Genomic DNA, 17,813 nt, shown 5'->3' on the forward strand with positions numbered 1-17,813 from the left:
CTTTTAGGGCAGGCCTGGTGGTGACAAAATCTCTCAGCATTTGCTTGTCTGTAAAGTATTTTATTTCTCCTTCACTTATGAAGCTTAGTTTGGCAGGATATGAAATTCTGGGTTGAAAATTCTTTTCTTTAAGAATGTTGAATATTGGCCCCCACTCTCTTCTGGCTTGTAGGGTTTCTGCCGAGAGATCTGCTGTTAGTCTGATGGGCTTCCCTTTGATGGTAACCTGTCCTTTCTCTCTGGCTGCCCTTAACATTTTTTCCTTCATTTCAACTTTGGTGAATCTGACAATTATGTGTCTTGGAGTTGCTCTTCTCGAGGAGTATCTTTGTGGCGTTCTCTGTATTTCCTGAATCTGAATGTTGGCCTGCCTTGCTAGATTGGGGAAGTTCTCCTGGATAATATCCTGCAGAGTGTTTTCCAACTTGTTTCCATTCTCCCCATCACTTTCAGGTACACCAATCAGACGTAGATTTGGTCTTTTCACATAGTCCCACATTTCTTGGAGGCTTTGCTCGTTTCTTTTTATTCTTTTTTCTCTAAACTTCCCTTCTCGCTTCATTTCATTCATTTCATCTTCCAGGGCTGATACCCTTTCTTCCATTTGATCGCATCGGCTCCTGAGGCTTCTGCATTCTTCACGTAGTTCTCGAGCCTTGGTTTTCAGCTCCATCAGCTCCTTTAAGCACTTCTCTGTATTGGTTATTCTAGTTATACATTCTTCTAAATTTTTTTCAAAGTTTTCAACTTCTTTGCCTTTGGATTGAATATCCTCCCGTAGCTCGGAGTAATTTGATCGTCTGAAGCCTTCTTCTCTCAGCTCGTCAAAGTCATTCTCCGTCCAGCTTTGTTCCGTTGCTGGTGAGGAACTGCGTTCCTTTGGAGGAGGAGAGGTACTCTGGTTTTTAGAGTTTCCAGTTTTTCTGCTCTGTTTTTTCCCCATCTTTGTGGTTTTATCTACTTTTGGTCTTTGATGATGCTGATGTACAGATGGGTTTTTGGTGTGGATGTCCTTTCTGTTAGTTTTCCTTCTAACAGACAGAACCCTCAGCTGCAGGTCTGTTGGAGTACCTGGCCGGCCGTGTGAGGTGTCAGTCTGCCCCTGCTGGGGGGTGCCTCCCAGTTAGGCTGCTCGGGGGTCAGGGGACAGGGACCCACTTGAGGAGGCAGTCAGCCCGTTCTCAGATCTCCAGCTGCATGCTGGGAGAACCACTGCTCTCCTCAAAGCTGTCAGACAGGGACATTTAAGTCTGCAGAGGTTACTGCTGTCTTTTTGTTTGTCTGTGCCCTGCCCCCAGAGGTGGAGCCTACAGAGGCAGGCAGGCCTCCTTGAGCTGTGGTGGGCTCCACCCAGTTCAAGCTTCCAGGCTGCTTTGTTGACCTAAGCGAGCCTGGGCAATGGCGGGCGCCCCTCCCCCAGCCTCGCTGCCGACTTGCTGTTTGATCTCAGCCTGCTGTGCTAGCAATCAGCGAGACTCCGTGGGCATAGGACCCTCTGAGCCAGGTGCGGGCTATACTCTCCTGGGGCACCGTTTCCTAAGCCTGTGGGAAAAGCACAGTATTCGGGTGGGAGTGGCCCGATTTTCCAGGTGCCGTCTGTCACCCCTGGAAGGGGAACTCCCTGACCCCTTGCGCTTCCCGAGTGAGGCAATGCCTCGCCCCTGCTTCGGCTGGCGCACGGTGCGCTCACCCACTGACCTGCGCCCACTCTCTGGCACTCCCTAGTGAGACGAACACGGTACCTCAGATGGAAATGCAGAAATCACCCGTCTTCTGCGTTGCTCGCGCTGGGAGCTGTAGACCGGAGCTGTTCCTATTCGGCCATCTTGGCTCCTCCCTATTTGTTTACTTTTTAGGGACCATAAAATATGCATTATTATTAAAAATGAAATTCTAAGCTAGAGGAAAATCGAATGCTGAGTGTGTCTTTGGACTTGAAGTGCCGCCTCTGTGGTTAGCTTGATATTGATTTCAGAGGAAAACACTGTGGAGTAACAGAAATTTCATATGGGACTCTACTCATTAAATGTTTGAGTTTGGCTGGAATGTCCATTTCTGCTTTTTTCCTCTAGCCTGACCAGATGTGCTTAGAAAATTTGGTTCCCCGAATATGTACATCTGTCAAAATTCCTGTCAATTTTACCATGACTGCCAAGGGAGTGAACAAAGAGAGTTAGCGATTAACTTCAAAGAACTTTGTTGGAGAGGAATAAAGATATTTAAGGCCTATTTTGTGAACTAATTGCATTTGCATATTTATGGGATTTACTGATATAGCAGTAATTAAAAACTATTTAGTAGTCTTAAAGGACGCATAACTCAGTTGCTGTTTGCATAATAAACACTTCCTTATTATGTTTGCATAATAAACCCTCTCCCCTTGCTTCTTCCAAAAGACATCGGTCGATCTAATAGGTGCCATATCTTACTTGAAAATAATGGAGAAACAGAGTGCAAAGGCTCATGGGGATGTGAAGTGGGGACTTCTAAAAGATATATATTTTCAGGTACTTTCTTAATGATGGGCTTGGCCTGAACTTCTGTAAGAGAATCGCAGATTCAAATCCCAGATTAAGTCTTTGTTTCTTTTACCCAAGTAATGCTACTTAAGAAGTCCAAATACGGTTGGGTGAGGTGGCTTACAGCTATAATCTCAAAACTTTGGGAGGCCGAGGCAGGTGGATCACCTGAGGTCAGGAGTTCGAGACTAGCCTGGTGAAGCCCTGTCTCTACTAACAATACAAAAATTAGCCAGGTGTGGTGGCATGCACCTATAGTCCCAGCTACTCAGGAGGCTGAGGCAGGAGAATCACTTGAACTTGGGAGGCAGAGGTTGCAGTGAGCCGAGATCACACCACTGCACTCCAGCCTGGAAAACAGTGTGAGACTCCATCTCAAAAAAAAAAACAAAAAAAAAAAACAAGTGCAAATGCCTAGCCCCTCATGATTCCAAATTTTGACTTAAATATACTGATCTGCTGGAAAGGCTAGAATGAGACTTACCACCACACTCATCCTGCCAAGGATGATGTCTGGGGAATTAGCAGAAACAATGCAGATAAAAAGCTTTCTCTGGGTGGATGTATTAGTCTGTTCTCACACTGCTATACAGGCATACCTGAAACTGGGTTATTTATTTTATTTTATTTTGTTTTATTTTTTGAAACGGAGTTTTGCTCTTGTTTCCAGGCTGGAGTTCAATGACGCAATCTCGGCTCACTGCAACCTCTGCCTTCCGGGTTCAAGCGATTCTCCTTCCTCAGCCTCCTGAGTAGCTGGGATAACAGGCATGGGCCACCATGTCCAGCTAATTTTGTACTTTTAGTAGAGATGGGGTTTCACCATGTTGGTCAGGCTGGTCTCGAACTCCTGACCTCAGGTGGTCCACAAGACTGGGTAATTTATAAAGAAAGTGGTTTAATTGACCCATAGTTCTGCATGGCTGGGGAGACCTCAGGAAACTTACAATCATGGTGGAAGGGGAAGGGGAAGCAAGGCAACATCATCCATGATGGAGAGAGAGAGAGAGAGAAGGGGGAAGCGCCATACTTTTAAACTATCAGATCTCATGAGAACTCACTATCATGAGAACAGCAAGGGGGAAATCTGCCCCCATGATCCAATAACCTCTCACCAGGCCCCTCCTCTGACACATGGGGATTGAAATTTGAGATGAGATTTGGGTGAGGACATAGAGCCAAACCATAATAGTGGATGAAAAATGCTGTATGTAAGAATAGTGAGGACGGACCATTTTTGTGAAAAATTGAAGGGTGGTGAGAGGAGCAATACCAAACCTAAAAGAACCGAGTATGAGCCAGGTGTAGTGGTGCACGCCTATATTCCTAGCTACTGGGGAGGCCAAGGCAGAAGGATCACTTGAGTTCAGGAGATCAAGAAGAGCAACATACCGAGACCTCATCTCTACTAAAAAGAGAAGAAATTAGCCAGGTGTGGTGGCACACACATATACCCCCGGCTATGGGAGGCTGGGGTGGGAGGATTGCTTGAGGCTGGGAGATGGAGGCTACAGTGAGCCAAGATCACACCACTGCATTCCAGCCTGGGTGACAGAGTGAGACTCTGCCTCTTAGGAAAAAAAAAAAAAGCTAAAAGTACTGAGTAAACAAAATCCAGACGGGACACTAAGATTAGAAAAAGAAAGATCTAAGCCAGCTGACAGTACAGAGCAAGGCTGTCAAGGAAAGATCAGGAAGCATTGTATATAAACTACTTTGAAGACAAGTCACTCACACAAAATCATTGCCATCTTGACAGAATTCATCAGCCAATAAAGAGCCATAATGGGCAGGATTACTAGACTGTTGTTAAGTTAGCTAGCTAATGAAGTCATAATGTACCTGTATTACACATCATTAGCAATGGCCTTCCAGTAACAGATGGGCATATCAGAAAGTGCAAAGAAAAGGGAGGGAAGCATGTCCCCAGAAGGTTTGACTTAGAGTCATAGCTTACTAAAATGTGTGGCAAGAATGCAATGTCGATCATCGCCTCAATTAAACCTTTGCATAAAGGGATGCTTCTGCATTGCTTTCCCATAAAAAGTGCTACCTACATAGCTATATTGCCTGTAGCTTGCCTTTCTCTTGTCCTAATTCATCCAATAAGTAGAAGCTGACAATTCAAAGAACTGATAGGAAGAGCTGAGACTTTGAGGGCCAGATCAGTCCTCTATGATCTTGTCTCTTGATGAAGTCCCATTTATCTGCCCACCCTCTCTAAAGAGTATTTCTCAGATAAACTTTCCATAACTGTGTACCAAAGTTCCTCCACCAAGTTACATTTAAATTTCTCTTTCTTCTGAAGTATTTTCAAATGTATAGCAGAATTGGATGGATAGTACAAAGAACTCCCCCAGACCCCCACAATCATTTGGGAATAAGTTAGCGACATGATCAACATGATGTGCCCTGTTTTTTTTTTTTTTTTTTTTTTTTTTTTTGAGACAGAGTCTCATTCTGTCACCCAGGCTGAAGTGCAGTGGTGTGATCTTGGCTCAGTGCAACCTCCGCCTTCTGGGTTCACAGGATTCTCATGCCTCAGCCTCCCAAGTAGCTGGAATTACAGGCATGTGCCACCGCGCCCAGCTAATTTTTGTATTTTTAGTAGAGATAGGGTTTTACCATGTTGGCCAGGCTGGCCTTGAACTCCTGACCTCAGGTGATCCACCCACCTAGGTCTCCTAAAGTGCTGGGATTACAGGCGTGAGCCACGGTGCACGATCTTCCCTCATTCTTGAATACTTAGTGTGCTGGTCTTACAAACAAGGACATTCTTTTGCATAATCTTGATACAATTAAAATCAGGAAACCAACATTACTACATTGCCACATTACTACCATCTAATCCACATACCTCATTTGAGTTTCAATTCTTCCCAAAATGTTCTTTATAACAAAAGGATCCAATTCAGAATCAGATATCGCACTTGTGTCTCTTTAGTCTGATAGGTTCCTCAGTCTTTCCTTAAGTTTTATAACCTTGGCACTTTTGTGTGTGTGTGTTTTTGTTTTTGAGACAGGGTCTACCTCTATTGCCCAGGCTGGAGTGCAGTGGTACAATCACAGCTCACTGCAGACTCTATCTCCTGAGCTCAAGTGATCCTCCTGCCTCAGCCTCCCAAGTAGCTGGGACTACAGGAGTGCACCACCACATTGAACTAATTTTTTATTTTTTTATGTGGAGACAGGATGTCTTTATGTAGCTTAGGCTGGTCTCAAACTCCTGGGCTCAAGCAGTCTTCTTACTTCAACCTCCCAAAGTACTGGGATTACAGGTGTGAGCCATTTCGCCTGGCCCACCTTGGCACTTTTGAAGATGCCTGCTGTTTTGTTTGTCCCACAGTATGCCATTGTCTGATCTGGTGTTTCCTCCTGAATAGATTCAAGTTATGAATTTTTGGCAAGACTATACCGGAGGAGCTATGGAAGCTAGGTGTGCTTGTTACTATTGGGGTGTCATTCTCCTAGGCTGCTAAGTGGACAGAGCTAGGGAATATATGCATGTATGAACATGTGTAAACACACATTACATTTGTATTTATTTCTTTTCTTTTCTTTTTTTTTTTTTGAGGTGGAGTCTCCCTCTGTCTCCTAGGCTGGAGTGCAATGGCGCGATCTTGGTTCATGGCAACCTCCACCTCCTGATTCAAACAATTCTCCTGCCTCAGCCTCCCGAGTAGCTGGGATTACAGGCATGTGCCACCACGCCTGACGAATTTTTGTAGTTTCAGTAGAGATGGGGTTTCACCATGTTGGTCAGGCTGGTCTCAAACTCCTGACCTCAAGTGATCCACTGGCCTCGGCCTCCCAAAGTGCTAGGATTACAGGCTTGAGCTACCACGCCCAGCTTATTTGCAATTATTTATATATTTAGCAAATGTACTGAAAACCATGGGTTCACACTGATACCTCCAAAACCAAGTCAACACCGCATAGTTATCTTAGTTATCTCTCTTTCTGTATATACCACTTCCTTCACCAACAGTAGGAAAGCAGTTAGGCTACATTTTATTGGTAGATGAAAATTAGGTGGAGAACTTCATGGATTCTAAACAAAGGGACTGAGTGATTAGGAGAATAGAAATCAAATATATACTTTCCCCCCTTCAGTTGGCTCTGTGAAAATTTATATCAAAATTTGCCTCTATAATCTCATTTTTAATAAAAAAAAGCAGGCAGATGTTGGAAATGGTATTTGTTTTTTCTTTCTAGAGCATCTGGGGGTGTCTAGAAATGGAAAATAGTGTTATTGTATAGAATTATGCATCATTTTCCTTAGTAATGAAAAATGAATGGGTATTCAATCAAAAAGTGAAAAAAAACTTTAATTAAATGATGTTGAACTTTAACAGTTTTCATCTTCAATGAGCCTAGAAGCATCCTTTCTAGAAGGTTACTTTCTGAATTGTGAGCAGTGAAAATTTGAGAAGCCCTCCTATTTATCAAAAATCAATGTTTCTTTTAATTAAAAGGGCTTAGGAAAAACAAAAAGCACTTTTCCATTGCATTGTTTGCAGTTGTTCTTCATTAGACAACACCAGGTTTCCATTAGCCTTGTGTAATTCAAGAGCCCAAGAACCATTGTCAAATGCTGAAGATGTTACTGCATAAGTCTGATTTAGAACAGCTATTTGGATTTCAATTATTAATGAAATTAGTGTCCTGAATGTCAGCAAGAGCACTGCCTTAGGTAAAGGCTGTAAAGGAAATCATATTAGTGTGGAATTTCCTCTCCTTAGGGGCTCCTCTTAGATTACATTATTCACTTAGCTATCTCCTGTCAGGAAAATGGAAATGTTGGCCACGGTCTGATCTTGGGGCAGAACCAAAGGGAGAAGTTAAGGGATTTCATGATGGCATCAATTCCAAAACATTTGCACGGTGCTGGTATTGCCTTTGGCCCCACTGAGTGTGTTTACAAAATAGCACCAGTAAGGATAGCATCAACTGGCAAACGGAGAAGGAGAAGAACAGAGTGGAGAGGAACCCTGTTAGGAAAAATTGAGCGGCGTTCCATCTGGTAGGCAAGTTTGCATTTCTTCTTTTTGGGATCTGCCCAGGAACGTTGGCAAGTGTAATGGCTCCCCTGTGGGCCTGCGTCCTGGTGGCTGCAGGTGAGTCCTTTTAATGATTTTACTAGGCATTAAGGATTAACTCTTAGAAGATAGAGACAATATTTGTATACACTGTGCTGTAGAACTTCTCAGGCATGTTTGCTTTTATTCATCGTCTGTAAAATGCCAGTCCTGTGAAGCTATATGGAAAACAATGATTTGTTTCTGACTTTGTTCCTATGATTGCAAATACATATACATATAGCATCAGACAGTGGGGCTTTTTACACATAGCTGAAAATATGCTCTGAAATGTTATAATTACTTGATAAATCTCTGCTTTTCTAGAAATCAAGCTCTCTGCAGCTTGATTGAGAGTTTGGTGCATTCTTTTTCAAATTTGCTTTTATGTGTGGATAATATGTTTTTATTATCCAAAATAGTCTTGGCTTCATTATCAGCTGTTAGCAGCCCAGAGAAAATGTCCGTTAGATTTGTCATGGCTACAGATATATGTATATCATTTTGGTATTAAAGGCCTTAACATCTCGCCTTACAAAATCTATATAGGTGATGAGTATATCTCTAAAGACAGGTACTATAAACTGGTAAGTTTTGAGTCTACAATTCCTCTTAAAAGTAATTTAGAAGTTAATACTTTTTTTTTTTTAATTTCTAGAACTATAGTTCCATGGCACCAGTATTAACTCTACTGAATTGAATCATTTTAGTTAGGATACAATTGATTCTTAGTACATGTGCACAAATCAAGAATTTATGATTATGCTGGTGTTCTCAACACCCCACTTTCTTGAGGTATCTCCTAGAGCTCATATCTGAATTCTCAAGTTTTAGAATGTAACTGGAAGTGGAATGAGTCAATTATAGAGATGAGTTAGAAATTTGGTAGCCAGGAAGCTGGAAATGATTTTTTTATTGGGTAGAGAAGAAAAATAGCCACTTATCATTAAAGTATAAAAATCCTGGATGTTGAACATAAAGGATAAAAGCATATCTTAATTGTAAAAAATAAATGCCAAATGGGTTTCTTAGTAGAAAATAATTGTGAACATTAAACTAAGATAAAATAGAAAAATGAAGGTAAGAAAACAGACTAAGTTCTCAACAATATCTCTCTAATGTTTTGTATTATGCATGATTTTTGTTCTAAATGTAGCAGAAAGAAGTGTTTTAATAGTGTCTGATAACCAGCGCTTACCATAAATCATTCCATGGATACTTGTTGCAGAAAGATCAACCCTGTGGAATTTTACTGGGTTTTACTATATTTACTTTACATATTTTACTATATTTACAAATCAAGATGATTTGTAAATGTAAGAGCACTGAACCAATCCCAGGGGACAGTGTGCTGGCATAGAAGGAGGCCTGAACAAGGAGAGCCAGCTAATTCCTGCTTCACTGCTCACCAGCCACGTAACCCTGGGAAGTCAATTAATCTCTTAGAGACTCAGTTTTCCTGTAAGTTAACTTTATTTTGGATATTCATGACAATCAGATAAGACAGCATTGTTAAATTGTAAGGTGCAATGCAAATGTAAGATATTATTAACCTGAAAACACATGCAGAAAATACCACTGGCTATTTCTGTCCAATAATATACTCCATACAACATGTCAGTCTTCTTTTTGAAAGGTTACTTGCTGTTGTTCCTAATATTCTCAGGGAGCCAGGTTACACTTAATCATGTAGCATCATGATTAAGAGCTTGGACTTCGAATCCAGACCAGCTCTGTGTAAATATGACTCCTTTCGCTTGCAAGCTTCATGACCTTGGGCAGTGCTAACCTCACTATGCCAATAGTCCCACAACTGCAGGAATAGTGCACTCCTCACAGAGCTGCAGAGTACCTGTCTCATAAGTTTGTTGGGAACGTTGAAGGAGATCATTCATGTGAGGGCTTAGCCTGGTGCTTGGCATAAAGTCAGCATTCAATTAGTGCTAGGAATTCAATAGATAAATCTCATTTCCTTTTTTTTAATTATTATTATACTTTAAGTTTTAGGGTACATGTGCACAATGTGCGGGTTAGTTACATATGTATACATGTGCCATGCTGGTGTGCTGCACCCATTAACTCGCCATTTAGCATTAGGTATATCTCCTAATGCTATCCCTCCCCCCAGTCTCATTTCCTTTTAACCGCTCAGATATATGTGTAACTCTCTTATAATCCTACAGATACATAGTAACTAAAGCAAGAATAGTGCTTTCCATCAAAGTGCCCTGAACACTTTAAGATAGGTGCATGAGAGAGTAAGTCATTAAAACAAGGAAAACTAAGGAATAATTTTACTATGTTCTTATCCCTCTCCTTTTCAATCTCTCTTCACCTACAAGGCTTCATAGCTCAGTCCCTAACACATTCTACTTTCCAGAAATCTTACAAGTGAATTATTTGAAGCTGATTATTAGCATTCAAGAAGGCAGTTTTGGCCAGGAATCTTTTCTGGGCCTGTTGATAGCTTCCATCAGTGTCTGTTGAAACATCACTGAACTGTGAGTCACTTAGTGCTTGTGTGAATGTCACATTAGCTTTCAAGGGGCATAATTTACTGTTAATTAATGGTCACTTAAATCCTTAATCTCTCTCCTGTAATTGATCTTTCTCCTCAGGCAAATTTGCATTCATAGTAGAAATGTAATTTATTATTTCTTCCCATCTTAAACAAAGAACTCTTTCCCCTTTTGGTTTATTTAAGCACATTTCCATTTGCTTATTATTTTTCTCCTTTCAGTGCTTGATTCTCTTTTGTTCCTAGACCTAGCTTCCAGAACTTTCTCTTTTTAACCAAGATTTTGACCCATTCTAGAAAATATGAGTTTATCCATAGGGAACCTATGGATTGCTTCCTAGACAAGATCGCAGAGGGGAATTTGAGTCTTTGTGAGCAGACGGTGCTAGGAACACATATTCATTTCTCAGAATTATGTTTTAATGCTGTCTCAGGTAATTTCCTGTATTGAAACATACTCATTTCGGTGTTTCACCAACTGAGACTTGAATTGGGAGCTTCCAAGCGAGGTAAACGTGAAGCTGCCCACAGCAAAGTTGGCAGGAAAAGCATTGGTCCAGCTTTGCTTTGTGCTCCTGACTTCCCTCCCCTGGGGTACACCAGCGAGAAATGTTCTCAAGTAGAGAGATTCACAGCACACTTTTTGACAATAACAGTTCACAAAAACCCCACAAATGATGCCTGATGCAAGCCACCCACCTTAGTCCTGCACGCCTGAATAGCTAACGCCATTTTAGGCATCTTCTTGGGTGAATAGTTAGGGAGTTAAAATGCTCATTAGATTCCCAGTTCCAGTGGTAATGAAAGTGTATATTGCACAGCCCACAAGGAGTCTGGCATTGCACCTCCAGCATTGTTGTTAGCATTTTGGTCACACTGACATTGTTATATCATAGAAATTGCCGCCTGTGGCGGCAAGTGACATGACATCATTCATAAAGAAATGGGTATAAACAGGATTGTCACACAGGGAGAAGCGATCTCATTTACAGTTTCCTGCTGGATCCCTCATACCTTCGGCAGCTCATCAAAATAACCATCAAAACCACTGAGAGCCCAGGCAAATTCACACGCAGGACACTACAGAGAGATTTCACTCACGCACTTTGTCAGGAGGTGTGCAATTTGCTTCGGTCCAATGACTGAGTGTCCCCTAAGGGCTGGCAAAGCTTGTGAACAAAATATCTTTTTGCAATTCAGAGAAAGCCCTCACAAATCTGTCACTTCCAATTGTTGGTGCTCATTTCTCTTGCTTCCCTTCGCCTGGCCTCAATACCAATCACAGCTCCTCTACAAATCAAGATTTTGGGGTCAGAAGAAACGGTTGTTCCCTGGAACCAGAGAGAATTTTCTCAAAACAAAGATCTCATTTTCTGACAAGTGCATTTTATTTAAGGACAGATGAAATGAGAAAAGAGATTTTTGAGGAGAAAAGTACAAATTGGGCTCCCGTTAATCCCATTGTCTAGAAATCTGTACAAGTTTTTTGGGTTAATGGGTTTCTTCATGTTTTTTGCTTGATTTTTCTATTGAATTTTTGAATTACAAATGAAAAACCAAAAGAAAAACCAAGAGGGGAGTTAAGTTTTGGCTAAGTGTGTAGGTGGGTTTTTTCTAGATGCTAGGAGAGGATGATACAGGAATAAAGAAATTATTCTGTCTCCAAAATGCAAGATTGTTGTAAAATGGAATTGTAGGTACAGTTTTGCAAACTTGGAGATGGCATTGATTTACTTGTTTTTACAATGAGATTTCTCCATTGGGCACTTAGGCCATCAGCTTACTTTAAGCGTTTGCCAAAGGCCCCACCAGCTGGCTGTGAATTGATGCAGATTTTGGTGAGCTGAAAGCTCTATTCTAGTAAGAGCCACCGAGTCCTGAACAGTCTGAAACCTCCTAAAGAAACCAAGCTCCTCTTACTTTTATCTTCACAATGATAGTTTCTTTTCCAGGAATTCTAGCCACAGATACACATCATCCCCAGGATTCTGCTCTGTATCATCTCGGCAAGGAGCTATTACAGAAATATCATAAAGAAGTGAGACCGGTTTACAACTGGACCAAGGCCACCACAGTCTACCTGGACCTGTTCGTCCATGCTATATTGGATGTGGTAAGGACCATCTTGCCCCTTCCTATTCTTATTAACGTCTTTTAAAACAGTCTGCAGTTCATGCAGGAGCCTATGAGAGGTTATATTCTTGAGATTGTAGTTGAACTGGCGGGGAAGTTGTGCTAGATTCATTTTAGCAGTTAGGTAAAATATTCATTGGGCAACTCATGCTTTCTAGCCCCCAGTGGACACTGTGAAGGGCAAATCATCTGGATCATGGAATTAAGATGTTTTAAGAATTGTGAAGCTGGGTGTGGTGGCTCATACCTGTAATCCTAGCACATTGGGAGGCCAAGGTAGGCAGATCACTTGAGCACATGAGTTGGAGGCCAGCTTAGGCAGCTTGGTGAAACCCTGTCTGTACCAAAAATACAAAAACTAGCCAGGCATGGTGGTGCATGCCTGTAGTCCCAGCTACTCAAGAGGCTGAAGAGGGAGGATAGCTTGAGCTTGGGAGGTTGAGGCTGCAATGAGCCATGATCATGCCACTGCACTCCAGCCTGGGTGGCAGATCCACACCTTGTCTCCAAAAAAAAAAAAAAAAAAAAAAAAAAAAATTGTGGTCATGGATCACAGTACATATTGTATGAATATTGCTGAAACCAAAAACAGTAATAGGTATTTTATCCTATGGTTCACATTTGTTAATGATAATAACAGATTTAAGAAGAGATTCACTACTTATTGCTTGAGATTTAAAAGAGAGAAAAAAATGCCTTATTATCTTGAGTTTATAAGGGGGCTTTTATATCTAAAGCGTTTGCTAAGAATGGTGGGGAGAATTTGTTTATTAAAGCATCCTTTTCTCCTACGTCTGAAAGACGGGCTGTGGGAATGAAACGAACACTGTAAAGTAGTTGGCAGAGTTCTTAGGAAGCCATCAACAAGTGATGATCCTGATGGTTAGCACCTCTTCCTCTTCCTCCTTTTTTCTAGTTACAAAGTCTTTGATTTCAATTGGTCCCAGAGTTATTTTGATTTCTCTCTCTTTTTTTTTTTTGAGACGGAGTCTCTCTCTGTCGCCCAGGCTGGAGTCCAATGGCATGATCTCGGCTCACTGCAACCTTTGCCTCCTGAGTTCAAGCGATTCTCCTGCCTTAGCCTCCCTAGTAGCTGGGATTACAGGCAAGCGCCACCATGCCCGGCTAATTTCTGTATTTTTAGTAGAGACGGGGTTTCACCTGTTGGTCAGGCTGGTCTCGAACTCCTGACCTCAAGTGATCCATCTGCCTCTGCCTCCCAAAGTGCTGGGATTACAGGCGTGAGCCACCGTGCCCGGCAATTTCTCTTAAAAGCAGATGTTACTAAGCTCGTTTTGCTAAAGTAATTTAATCATTGTTTTTCCATTTACTTCTCAAAAATTGTTTTCTAATTGAGGTGAAATATACCTATATGGAAATACACAGACCTTAAATGTACAAGCTGATGAGTGTTGCTAATTACATATACTCATATAACATTTATTTATTTATTTATTTATTTATTTATTTATTTTGAGACAGAGTCTGGCTCTGTCACCCAGGCTGGAGTGCAGTATCACGATCTCAGCTCACTGCAACCTCTGCCTCCCGGGTTCAAGTGATTCTCCTGCCTCAGCCTCCTGAGTAGCTGGGATTACAGGCATGCACCACCACACCTGACTAATTTTGTATTTTTAGTAGAGATAGGGTTTCACCATGTTGGTCAGGCTAGTCTCGAACTCCTGACCTCAAAAGATCTGCCCACCTCAGCCTCCCAAAGTGCTGGGATTACAGGTGTGAGCCACCACACCCGGCTATTTATTTATTTTTTGAGATGGAGTCTCACTCTGTTGCCCAGGCTGGAGTGCAGTGGCACCATCTTGGCTCACTGCAACCTCCACCTCCCAGGGACAAGCAATTCTCCTGCCTCAGCCTCCTGAGTAGCTGGGATTACAGGTGTCTGCCACCACACCCAGCTCATTTTTATATTTTTTATTAGAGATGGGGTTCCACCATGTTGGCCAGGCTGGTGTTGCACTCCTGACCTCAAGTGGTCTGGCCGCCTCAGCCTCCCAAAAGTGCTGGGATTACAGGCGTGAGCCACTGTGCCCGGCCATATAACCCATATCTCTATCAAGATATCAAAGATCCCCAAAAAGGTCCCTTGTTCCCTTCCTAGTCCATCCCCATCCTCTTCACCCACAGAGACAAATACTCTTCTGATTATTTCTTTCAGCAGTGATTAGTATTGCTGGTTGTAGAACTCCATGTGATGAAATTTTATTGTGTGTACTCGATTGTGTCTGGCTTTTTCACTCGGCATTTTGAGATTCACTTATGCTGCTGTGTGTATCAGTAGTTTGTTCCTTTTTCTTAATAAGTAGTATTCAGTTATGGCTATATCATGATTTGTTTGTCCATTCTCCTGTTGACAGGCATTTGGGTTGTTTCTAATTTTAGGACAGTATGAATAAAGCTGCTAAGAATTTTCTTGTACGAGTCTTTTTGTGTATATGTTTCCATTTCTTTTAAGTAAAACCTAGAAGCTCTGTGACTGGGTCACAGGAGGGTGTATACTTAATGAGAAACTGCCATACTTATTTGCAAAGTCGTTGTGCATTTTACACTCCCACCAGTAAGCTATGAGAGTTCCCATTGCTATACATCCCCACCAATATTTGGTGTTACCAGTCTTTTTAATTTTAGTCATTCTAGTAAGGGTATAATGGTATTTCATTGAGGTTTTATTAAAATTTCCCTAATGGCTAATGATTTTGAACTCTTTTTCATGTGCTTATTGGCTACTTATAGATTTTTCTTTGTGAAGTGCCCATTTAAGCCTTCTCTTATTTTTAAAATTGGGTCATTGGTTTTCTTTATTGTTATTATAGATTTATAGGAGCTATTTATCCATTCTGGGCACAGTCTTTTGTTAGATATTACCTCCTATATCATATAATATGTAGTTATATCATTATTATAATATAATAACATATAATATAGTAATTACGTAATACATACAAATATTATATAATAAATGTTTATTCCTAGTCTGCATCTTCGCTATTCATTTTCTTAATGGGTCTTACAATGAATAGAAATTTTCAAATTTGCTGACATTTGTTAGTTTGTTATGGTTTGAATGTGTTCCCAAAATTTATTTATTTATTTATTTATTTATTTTTTTTTGAGACAAAGTCTCAAAGGCTGGAGTGCAATGGCATGATCTCGGCTCACTGCAACCGCCGCCTCCAGGGTTCAAGTGATTCTTTTGCCTCAGCCTCCCGAGTAGCTGGGATTACAGGTGCCTGCCACCATGCCCGGCTAATTTTTTTTTTTTTTGTATTTTTAGTAGAGACGGGGTTTCACCATGTTGGCCAGGCTGGTCTCGAACTCCTGACCTCAGGTGATCCGCCTGCCTCGGCCTCCCAAAGTGCTGGGATTACAGGTGTGAGCCACCATGCTTGGCCTTTTTTAAAAAAATTTTTATTTTTAGACGAAATCTCTCTCTGTCACCCAGGCTGGAGTGCAATGGTGCAATCTCAGCTCACTGTAACCTCTGCCTCCCAGGTTCAAGCGATACTCCAGCCTCAGTCTCCCGAGTAGCTGGGACTACAGGCACATGCCATCACACCTGGCTAATTTTTCTATTTTTGTAGAGACGGGGTTTTGCCACATTGGCCAGGCTTGTCTCAAACTCCTGACCTCAGGTGATCCACCTGCCTCAACCTGCCAAAGTGGTGGATTACAGGCGTGAGCCACCATGCCCGGCCTCCAAAATTTCATCTGCAAATTCATATGTTGATGGTATTTGGAGGTGGGGCCCTTGGTTGGAAGGTAATTAGGATCGTGGTTATATAAGAAGAGGGAGAGAAAGTTGACCTGACATGCTCTTGACTTCTTGCTGTGAGATGCCCTCCTCCATGTTATGATGCAGTGAGGAGGCCCTGATCAGATGCAGCTCCTTGAGCTTGAACTTCCCAGCCTCCAGAGCTGTGAAAAATAAATTTTTTTTTTAAATAAATTACACAGTCTCAGGTTTTCAGATATAGGAACAAAAAACGGACTAAGACAAAGTCCATTTTAATGAATTGTTTTTTAAATTTTTAAAAAGATTTAAAAAATGTTTTAAAAATTAAATTAAATTGGCTGGGCTCAGTGGCTCATGCCTGTAATCCCAGCACTTCAGGAGGCCGAGGCAGGTGGATCACCTGAGGTCAGGAGTTTGAGACCAGCCTCAACATGGAGAAACCCCGTCTCTACTAAAAATACAAAATTATCCAGGCGTGGTGGTACATGCCTGTAATCCCAGCTACTCGGGAGGCTGAGGCAGGAGAATTGCTTGAACCTGGGAGGCGGAGGTTGCGGTGAGCCAAGATCACGCCATTGCGCTCCAGCCTGGGCAACAAGAGCAAAACTCCGTCTCAAAAAAAAATAAAAATTAAATTAAATTAATTTTGTTTTTTTGAGACAGTCTTGCTCTGCCGCCCAGGCTGGAGTCCAGGGACACAATCTCACCTCACTGCAACCTCTGCCTCCTAGCTTCAAGCAATTCTCATGCCTCAGCCTCCCAAGTAGCTGAGATTACAGGTGTGTACCACCACACCTGGCTAATTTTTGTATTGAATTTTATTTTCTAATTAATATATATTACACATTTGTTAATGAGGGGCATTAGACTCTAGTCTTCTCATCTGGTTTTGGTATCAGGATTGTGTTGGCCTTATAAAACAGAATTGTTGAGAATTGTTTCCTTCTTAGTTTTCTGAAGGAGTTGTATAATGTGAATATTTTTTCTTCCTTAATGTCTGATAGAATTTACCAGTAACATTATAGGGGTCTGGAGCTTTCTTTGTGGGAAGGTAATCAAATGCAAATTCAACTTTATTTACACATATTCAATTTTTTCTTGTGTCAGTTTTGTTAATTTGTATTTTTAAGGAATTTTTCTCTTTCATGCAGTTTGTCAAATTTATTGACTTAGTTGTTCATATTTTTTTCTATTATTTTCACGCCCATAGGATCTCTAGTGATATGGCTTTTGTGTCTCATATTGGTAATTTGTGTTTTCTCATATTTTCCCTTGACTAATCTTGTCATAGTTTCACCAATTTTATTTTTTTCAAAGAGCCAACTTTGGGCTTTGTAATTTTGTTTGTTTGTTTGTTTTGTTTTGTTTTGCTTTGAGACAGGGTCTCACTCTGTTACTTAGGCTGGAGTGCAGTGGCGTGATCACGGCTCACTGCAGGCTCAAACTCCCATGCTCTTTAGATATCTTTACATATTTCTTTTCTTCTACTTACTTTGTTTGAGTTTTTGAGATAGAGGCAAGAGACAGACAGAGTCTCTGGGACCCAGTAATCGGATTTTTTTCCCTCTAGTTTTGGCTTATACAGAATATTATATAAATGGAATTACATGTTATTTTACCTTTTGTGCATGGCTTCTTTCACTTAGCATAATGCCTTTGAGATTTATCCATATCGTTGCATAGCTCAGTAGTAGTATTTTATTGTACAGATGCACTACAATTTATCTGTTTACCAGTTGTTGGACACATGGATTGTTTCCATTTGGGGGCAATTATGAATAAAGCCACTATAAACATTTGCATATGTTTTTCTT

The 17,813-nt window shown here is 41.2% G+C and overlaps 1 protein-coding gene across 1 annotated transcript in view; it reads left to right on the forward strand.

Annotated features, from left to right (window-relative positions):
• Positions 1 to 12,002: 12,002 nt before the first annotated feature.
• The window catches only part of HTR3B (5-hydroxytryptamine receptor 3B), a 36,548-nt gene continuing 30,737 nt past the window's right edge, over positions 12,003 to 17,813 (forward strand). The window contains exon 1 of the mRNA XM_024255603.2: positions 12,003 to 12,228. Coding sequence (XP_024111371.2) covers positions 12,049 to 12,228 — 180 coding nt within the window. The 5' untranslated portion in view covers positions 12,003 to 12,048. The remainder of the gene's footprint in view (positions 12,229 to 17,813) is intronic.

The sequence above is a fragment of the Pongo abelii genome, chromosome 9, assembly GCF_028885655.2.
Source record: "Pongo abelii isolate AG06213 chromosome 9, NHGRI_mPonAbe1-v2.0_pri, whole genome shotgun sequence".
In the NCBI taxonomy this organism is placed as follows: Eukaryota; Metazoa; Chordata; class Mammalia; order Primates; family Hominidae; genus Pongo; species Pongo abelii.